This window comes from Malaya genurostris, chromosome 2, assembly GCF_030247185.1.
Source record: "Malaya genurostris strain Urasoe2022 chromosome 2, Malgen_1.1, whole genome shotgun sequence".
Taxonomy (NCBI): Eukaryota; Metazoa; Arthropoda; class Insecta; order Diptera; family Culicidae; genus Malaya; species Malaya genurostris.
In genome coordinates, this window is record NC_080571.1 from 303,532,442 (window position 1) to 303,542,078 (window position 9,637).

The following is a 9,637-nucleotide window of genomic DNA, read 5'->3' on the forward strand; positions in this document are numbered from 1 at the left end:
TATTCGCCATATAATGAAAGCTTTCATTGTTCTTTCCCGACAAACAAATATGTACGCGTACGCGTACGAAACAGTAAATGACCAAACAAAAAGTATCATCACAGAGGCGCCAGGCTGTTTTTCTTCAAATGAGACAATTTTCCCCTTCATTCTGTTCATCATTTTATGGTTTAAGCGAAAAATTATACTCGAACAATTTGCTCAGCCAAGGATAAGAAAGTGCTGCACAGTGAACTGGAAGGGGAAGGGATTCCGTTGTGATTTACATTTAAATTAGTTTCATCTGTAGCAAAGATGAAGCCCCGCAGATATTTGCTCTCGGACTTCGTGTCTAAGGACATCAAGAGGAAATTGATCTTGGGTTGCTTCGCGGAATCAAGATACTAGACGATGATGGCACCAAATGACGAGACCAAATCGGCTCCTGCGCTTCCGTGTATTATTTGGCTTGCTGCTTCCTAAGCCGTCGTTTGATAGGAATTAATTTTTGAGCCACTCGAGTGGAAACTTGGTCTTCAAAGCGCACAGCCTTTGGTTAATAATTAACCCTCGCTTCGACAGCAGGGGATTCAACGGCGTAGAAAATAGCTGCCGGCAGCCGGCAGGGATTCAAAAGGCCTCTCAAGATCACTTGTTAATGATTTCACCACAAAGCGACGACGGTTTGGATTCCATCCGGAATTGCCAGGCCTGCACAAGGCAGCCCAGCGAACAATCGACGGCTCAAGCGAGGGTGAAATCGAACCAATCGAAACGATTTGGTATTCAAGCCGCAGTAATTAATGATTCTCTCGTCCCGATTCGAATGTTCCACGTCGTTTTTCGAGATTTATGACATCTTCCAACAGCGCAACCCACCGGAGAAATTGAATTGAAAATTGGATGGGAAAACAACAAAATCATTCGCCGAGTCAAGAAATAGTATAATAGGATAATTGAACCGGATCCGTTGGCTGCTATATGGCTCCTTGCAGCGAGTCAGTTCACATGCTGCCTCCAGAATCAAATAGCGGTAATAATCTGAAAAGTTTTCTCACTGCAGTTCATCGAATAACGAACAAGGTTCTTACAATTTTTTTCCTCCCAATTAGCAATAGAAAGAAAAACCAATTCGAACAAGAAGAAGTGGAACGGCAAACGACGCCAACCAAGCATATAACTTTGGCCATGCAGATGACGTGATGAACTGACAGACAGGGAAATAGAACTGCGCAGAAGAACACGATTCCTATCTAATGTCGGAATGAAAAAGTCAACAAGCAATTTCATCGCTGCGTGCATTCCTCGCTTCAACTATCATAAAACAATTTTGTATCATATCGTTAAACTGATAAGATCAGGAAAAGACATTTTCTCGTAAGCTGACAGCCAGCCCTGCGGACAACGAGCAATCCTTTCCAACCCCAATTGAACCCCGTTTTTATCACATACTTTCCGTCTGGCACACTTATCTGCCCTTTCGCCAAGATTCCGCTTTATGGCATTTCACCCCCAGCCGGGTGGACATGTTTGTTCGACTTCCAGCGAATGGCAATTTCTTTCAGATTAATCGTTTTATGAGACTTTTCTAATTAGACCATGCGGCGAAAAGAAAGAAAAAAAAACAGTAGAAGCAAGTTAAGCGGAAGACGATGTCCCTTTGGACAGGAGGCTTTTATCGTTTCGCAAGTATCTCCTGCTATACACATTTCCGGCAGCCAATCTATGACTTTTATTAGCCTTTCACCACTTTAGCATCGATCCTGAAGCACACGGCTATTGCCGTGTCCGAGTGCAGCTGGAACTCGACGTTAACCATCACGTTTGAAATCGGTGATTCGACGGGAACCTCACCGGATGCTTCGATGCGCTGATTCGGTGCAAGCGGACACTTCGCGTTGGTAAGCTTCTTGCAGCCGTCCCGGTGTTCCTCGGGTAGTTCGTAATGGATGGCAAAGCCCGCAACCCGGGCTATTACGATGGCGGTGAGTGTCCTTGTGGCGTGTGCTGCAAAATAAGATGCAGGCAGGAGTAATTAGTTTGGCCGTAATGAAGAATAATAGACCGATGCAAAAAGTAACGGTAACGGTTTATGGGGGACGTGTCCTTTTTTGCGGGTGATATTTTTCATCTTGATGGTTTATTACGTCCTAGGGAATTATCGTTCTTTTTTTGTCGTTAATGAAAATAGGTATCTGATTTTGTTTGTGATTGGTGGATGGTTGGGAGATAGAAAAAAATGGTCCGAGCGTACGAAGAAAACAGTCATTATATTTTTGTCGTGAATACGACTTACTTTACTATGGGGCGCCTTTTTAAAATTTACCCTCTGAGAGAGTGATATGTTTTTGATCGTGAATATCTCCTGTTGTATCTAATGAATCATCATAATTCTTGCGACACGCCATCGGAAATATGATCACAATTTTATGATAAAATTTTCACTTGTGTGACATAATCTCAAGTAGTTTAAAATTAAACTTTTCTTAAATGTTTGGTACAAACGAGTGTCAAAGAGGATAATTCATAAGGCGCGTTTGCCTTTCTCGTATTTTGAAAGATCATAGCTCAGTGATCCTTAGAAGCATTTATATAATCTAACTACCAATAGAATCGAACATTTTCAACTTGAACGTGTATTGCAACAACATTGAAGTTTTTCAATAGTACACTATTGAAAAACCTGTTTGATTTAACCCATGACAGCACCAGTCAATCAGAACGCGAGATGTCTGCATCTATACAAGAGCATCCATATAAAAGTTGAGTGATTCATTTTTCCTACCATTTGCTGAGCAACTGTTCCCGAAACAAGACATACGAGAGTAACATCGAGGACCTGTCGTCTCACTGTTTCCCGTTCTGCGTACAGGAAAGGAATTCTAGCGAAGGAGTTGTCCATACACCGCTGCCAGTAGCAGGTATAAAATGAAATGTGATGTGAGAATGGCACCAAAAACCGGTAGAAAGGCAGCCAAAAAGTCCAGCAAGGCCCATTCAAAAGCACTTTTCAGTGCTAAAGCTAATCTTAAAGAACTAGTTGAATTTTGTTGCTTTCCTACCATTTTTCCGAGCAACTGTTGCCGAAACAAGACACACACGAGAAGTTTAAATTATTTGCACCGTCACTAACACATTCAATTACGAACGGCAATGCGAAAGTGGAAGTGATGATGTTGAACACATCTTTATACTAGTATACAAATAAGCCGTGCGAAACAGAGTTGCCACGTATACAGATCAATATGTATATTTGTCGTGAATTCTGTAGTATGCGGCCGAAAACAAAAATGAACAAATTTTTAGAACTAAGGTTTCCACTAAATTTGCGCATTCTATTTTCCAGGCGTATCAGAACTGGCTAAACTTAAAGCAATCTTAAATATTTCTTTATCACAGTAATGTGGTCGTCCTGAAAAGGACGGGGTTTTCAACTCCTCGTCGTTACGGATGGCCAGCTGCAGATGGCGAGTGATGATTTTCGTTTTCTTGTTGTCACGGGCAGCGTTACCGGCTGATTCCAACACTTCAGCAGCTAAGTACTCCATCACTGCCGCCAGATAGACCGATGCACCAGCACCGATACGCTCGGCGTAGTTCCCCTTCCGAGGCAAACGACGGATTCTGCCGCCAACTGGAAACTGCAGACCAGCACGGTTTGAGCGAGACTTTGCCTTGCCCTTAACTGTTCCTCCTGTGTGCGTGTTTCTGCGTCAAAATTCCACAAGATGCTGTTAACAGCTAGACAGCCAATTCAGTATTACTAGCTGCCGCTCTGCTAACTCTCTCTTTTATATCGTCTCACTGTTTCCCGTTCTGCGTACAGGAAAGGAATTCTATCAAAGGGGTTGTCCAAACACCGCTGCCAGTAGCAGGTATAAAATGAAACCTGATGTGAAAATAGCGTTATTTAAGTTAAAGCAGCTACTCTGAACGTATGAGACACCGTCAGCACGATGGCAACGAAAACCGGTAGAAAGGCAGATTTGTACCGTCACTAACACATTCAATTATGAACGGCAATGCGAAAGCGAAAGTGATGATGTTGAACACATCTTTATACTAGTATGGGGTCGTGTGAAAATATGCCATGCGAAACAGGGTTGCCATATATACAGGTTAATCTGTATTTTATTTATACATACATATATGTACAGATTAATCTGTATTATTATTATTATTATTATTATTACGATTTTTATTATTATTATGATTATTATTATTATTATTATTATTATTATTATTTTTATTATTATTATTATTATTATTATTATTATTATTACCATTATTATTTCTATCATTATTATTAAAATGACTTTTGCATACCGGAGATCGTTGATACATTTCAGAACAGGCCATTGCAATTGTCTCGTACTGAAATTTCGAGAAGAATCAGATATCTTCGAACTTCATAGCTTCAATAAAAATAAATTACAAATTTGTCGTACCTAGCCTCCTATATTAGCAAATTAAAAAGGAATTGTTTCAAGTTTTGAATATAGGTATAGTTGTAGAATAGTAGCTGTTTAATGTAACTATTCTGTACTTTAATTTAGGTGCATCGCTTCAAACTCTATTAGTGAAAAAGGGGAAAGCAATTTATACAATCAACCAACTAACTGATATTCGGAAAAGTGATGGGAGCGTGTCAGTTTTTTCGTATTCACGACATCCAGTTATGTCTCTGACATTACCCACCCGCCTTTTTTCTGAACAATAAATTTTCAATTTTTGCTAAATAGAACTAAGAGCATATCGAGCTACAACAGCTAAGAAATGTCAAAGAATATTGAAATTATTTCTAATTCTGATACAAATTGTTGCAAAATATTTAGAAGTGAGCCTTTCTGCATTGTATTGTACATAAACAGGAAAAGGTAGACAAATTATATTCAAGAAATCTGTTGATGTAAATTAGAGAGTAAGAAAAAACATTTCTTCACATAAAAATATTCAAAATGGTAGGTATATTGAGCCTAGTTTTAAAAGCGTTGCGCGACATCATCCTATGTAAAGCTCTGAAACACCGAAATAATAAATCAAATTAAAGGCTTAATTTTCATTTGGATATTTTCTTGCAAAGATATTTTATTTCACCTCCTCTCCTAGGCTAAATGCCCGTAACTCATTCAATTCTATGCAGCATTTCGCCATCTTTCTTAAGCACTCTTATCCACTCTTTCTTCAAAGCCTTAAAGTTTTTAGACACCTTTCGTGTTCTCTGAAGCTTTCCCTTTAACATGGCAAAGATTTGTTTAATTGGGAGAAGTTCTAGTAGGTTTCCATTGGTATGAGCAGTATCGAAAAATTGTACATAAAATGCAGAAAATATTTTCATCTTTCTCAAATCATTTTAGGTATTAAAACTATAATTTCAATAGTAGTTTAGATCCGTCAGATTCTATTATTTTAAAGCGTGATAAATCGAAAATGAATCCGTTTTCCTGTACTCTGTGTTCCAGATTACTCAAAATCGAATCTACGAATTTTGAGAAAACAGAACTCTATTTTTTTTTGCTTCGACAATATCACAGAGAGATTAGTTAGACGAATGAATTTTGCCTTTCTCATATAGAAAAGTTATACAATCACCATTCGACTCAATTCGAGCAACAGCAACTGAGCGTGTGTGTGTGTGTGTGTGTGTGTGTGTGTGTGTGTGTGTGTGTGTGTGTGTGTGTGTGTGTGTGTGTGTGTGTGTGTGTGTGTGTGTGTGTGTGTGTGTGTGTGTGTGTGTGTGTGTGTGTGTGTGTGTGTGTGTGTGTGTGTGTGTGTGTGTGTGTGTGTGTGTGTGTGTGTGTGTGTGTGTGTGTGTGTGTGTGTGTGTGTGTGTGTGTGTGTGTGTGTGTGTGTGTGTGTGTGTGTGTGTGTGTGTGTGTGTGTGTGTGTGTGTGTGTGTGTGTGTGTGTGTGTGTGTGTGTGTGTGTGTGTGTGTGTGTGTGTGTGTGTGTGTGTGTGTGTGTGTGTGTGTGTGCGTGCGTGTGTGTGTGTGTGTGTGTGTGTGTGTGTGTGTGTGTGTGTGTGTGTGTGTGTGTGTGTGTGTGTGTGTGTGTGTGTGTGTGTGTGTGTGTGTGTGTGTGTGTGTGTGTGTGTGTGCGCGCGTGCGTGTGTGTGTGTGTAACGTTTTTTGCACTAACTTTTCTCGAAGATGGCTGAACCGATTTTCACAAACTTAGATTCAAATGAAAGGTCCTGTGGTCCCATACGTAATTCCTGAATTTCATGCGGATTCGACTTCCGGATCCGGAATTATAGGTAAAGTGGGTTAAAAATTGTATACCATCACTGAAAATGGGGAAAAACCTTAAAAAAAATCTAACTCGACCTCAAATCTTTTCCAATTGATAGTTTTTATCAGTAGACGGCCAAACAAACCGATTTATGATGGTGTGAGCTGAACGAGTTATCTAAGTGATAATTAATATTATTACATGCTTTAAGCAGTAATCAAAAACTGAAACGAGCTGGTTAACTTAGCAGGAATAGATATTCCTTCGATAGAGCAGCTGAACAAAGGAAACTATTATACGATATTATATATTACAATTACTATCCAGGGTTGATCAAGAAAATTTCCAACCCGGGTAGATCCTTGAACAAATTAGGAATCGAACCCAATATCTCGACCAGTATCAGACAATAATTCACGAGGCCCTTCCCGCCGGACCAGTTCATCGTTATCACCACCAGCTACGATGGAATAACGAGACTGCGAATGAGCAGAGCCAAGCCCAATTTCATCAACAACTGTAGATCCCAGCATAACTCAAGAAAACCATAATTGGTCTCAAACAATCTCTTAATTCAGCCATATTCCATGTCTAGATTGTCTTTGACTGCGTTACGCGCGCGGGCTCAAACTTTTGTAGACAACTCATTTATTTCGGTTATTCTTTTAAGAATCGAAGAAAATTATTTTGAAGAATACCACAGTATTATATATGATAGTATGATTGATATGAGAAAGGCATAATTACACTACTAGGTGGATTAAAACAGGTTTTTGATGTAATATATGACTATCATACTATGAACGATAAACGCTGACCGCCAATATTTTATGAAAGTGAAAAATCTATAATTTTCGTATCATGATCATCATGACCGTGATAGTGATTCATCGTATTGGCTTCACTGATATTGTGGAATCACTCACCCTACTCGTTTGACGTTATCTATAAATTGGTCGTTATGAGCAAATCTCGAAGCACCATTTTTGGTCTACAATTTGTATGTTATCTATCGTATCTTCCTGTTATTGTTACGATTCATTACAATGAAAAAACTACCTGAAATTATCTCAATCGTTGTTGACTAACTAGGACTGAATCCAACCCATAAACGCATATCAAAGCTTATCGATTCTGTCAGTTTTGTGCTTCACCACAACCACTGTCTGGATAGTGGATTATTAATTTTGTTTGTTAATAATATAACTTTGAAGAGAAGCGTTTCATTATTTTTTGGCAAACACTGGAAGCTGACGAACTCAGACAACATACTAAGCAAAAAGCAGTTCATTCATATTCTATAATATCGAGGGCAATGAACCATCTGTATTTTTTGTAGGGTAGCCATATTTTTGATCATATCAGCATATTTATAAAGACTAGTTAAAGCGAGATCTGCTATTTCTGTTCTATTCATTGGTCTAGATCAGCTATTCCCAACCAGTGGTCCTAGTTTCTGAGAGCCGCGAATCATTTCCATGAACAATTTTTTCTCTGCTAACAATTGTTTCTAGCAGTATGTGTTTTTGTGCTACCTCAAATTCAGTTTAAAAATGATTTTAAAACAATTCAATGATCATGTTGTTGTTTTCCCAAAATTGTGTAACACGTATTTCCAGTCAACAACATTTATTTTTAATGTGTTGATCCGCGGATTCAAAGGAGTCCGTGATACAAACGGTTGGGAACCACTGCTCTAGATAATGAAAAAGCTGCATTCGCTTCGAACTTACGCTTCGCTATAACAAAACTAGTGCACATATTTCACATTTGGCTCCGAATTTATGGCAACACGTTAATTACAGGCACTGTAATCTGTGGTTTGCTTCTCGAGATGACTATTGATAAAATTGCCCTATATGCATATAAATTTCATCATTCCCAACCGAAATGGTAAATCTTCACTTACGTGCAACAAACTCCGCGTGGAACTTCAAGTTGTGCCCGTTGGCGATCGCACAGGGAGCCTGCGAGCATCCGTCGATGATCAGCTTGGTCGGCAAGACTCCACTCTTGCACTTTTGAATTGCCAATTCACCCATCACATCCGGAATGAGAAAACAAACCGCAATCAGCAGAAATTTCATCTGCACCATCTCGACCAGCAAAGCGTTGTCGGGCGTGTTTCCGATCAAAAATAAAGCACGTATTCACACAGCAGATTTCCTTCCGTTGTTCTGCAGGAACCCCTCGGACACCTTCGGCCACCTAAAATCCGAACAGCACTGATTCAGCAGCTGGCCCGAGGAGCTTCTTTTATCTTCTGGACGTGTGTGTTTTCTTGTTGTGCTGAAACTTAATTGGGAAAACTTTACCCTACGCTTCAGAAGTAGTACCGTAAATTAGTTGTTCTTTGCAACGCGTGCTCCTTATCAGTTGCCACTTAATTTAGCGGCCACTTTTCGACCCACTCCACTCCAGTCCGCACCCAGCAAAACAAACCATCGTGGGAAGTATTTCCATTCCGTATTCTAGGACAGAAGTAGCTGACCGAACTTGGAGCGTTCAACAGTGCTCGGCGAAATTTGTTTGTTAGTTTTTCCCAGTGGGCCGTAAATAGATTGCTTGGTGGGTAGCCAAAAAAACCGAACGGGGTTTGGGAAAGCTATATTTCCGCTTTTGGTATTCGCACAGCTGGTCACAAATCACTCAGGCAAAACTTCCGGCAAATGGCAACAAACTCAGCTGACTGATGAGATTGTGGGGAAATATTTGACGTCTGATTGTTTGCCATTACGACACTCAACTTGACGTAGCAGTGAGCATTAAATAGTGGCCATGCAGGGAGCTCAGGAGAGAATTACAGAAGATCCATTAGAGGTTATCAACACTTCAATCTATTAATGGTAACGGTTACTATTATAACTGCACGGGGGATAAGATTTTGTTTTATCGTGTCGAGCATGGTAAACACAAGTATTATTGATACTTGATTTCTTGAAATTAACTGGCTCGATATAGAATTTAAGTCTTCCCTCGAGTCGACGATGAATAAGCAAAAGAAATCGTAGGTTCAGGAGTGAATGGCTATCAGCTTGAGTAGTGCGTTGTTGGGAACCTTTTTGGTTTAAATAATAGTAGAAAGTGAAGAGTTGATTTTTATTATTACATTTTTTGTCTCCATCCGTGTATTACTTTGTTGATTCAGATGCACAGATATACGTTACAAAAAGCTATTGAAATTATAAGGTATTAGGAATGTGACAAACAATGTGAAAGTTACAAAGCTTATTTGTACCAAGCAAGCACTATACAGTGATTGATCACTCATTGGAATACTGCCTTGATCAAAAAGTTCCCGGAATCACCACCGTGGGGCGCTCTCAATCACCCAATTAATTTTTTTAGGTTGCCGCATCTGTCATTGACATACTATCAAATTTTCATCTTGTTGCATGAACATTTGCGGTTGTACGTGTCCTCGATTT

At 39.6% G+C, this 9,637-nt stretch overlaps 1 protein-coding gene across 1 annotated transcript; it reads right to left on the minus strand.

The window, feature by feature from the left end:
• Window positions 1-1,628: 1,628 nt before the first annotated feature.
• LOC131427459 (uncharacterized) lies at window positions 1,629-8,485 on the minus strand. The gene is made up of 2 exons (XM_058590663.1): window positions 8,119-8,485; window positions 1,629-1,986 (listed from the first exon to the last, which is right to left on the minus strand). The coding sequence occupies exons 1-2, from the start codon at window positions 8,303-8,305 to the stop codon at window positions 1,715-1,717; spliced, it is 459 nt and encodes a 152-aa protein (XP_058446646.1). The 5' UTR covers window positions 8,306-8,485; the 3' UTR covers window positions 1,629-1,714.
• Window positions 8,486-9,637: the final 1,152 nt, after the last annotated feature.

Bases quoted from the DNA above. Each gene is read 5' to 3' on its own strand.
- LOC131427459 (XM_058590663.1), bottom strand. From the start codon at position 8,305: ATGGTGCAGATGAAATTTCTGCTGATTGCGGTTTGTTTTCTCATTCCG. The intron at 1,987-8,118 runs GTAAGTGAAGAT...CTTATTTTGCAG, and splicing joins CCACGCGGAGTTTGTTGCAC to CACACGCCACAAGGACACTC.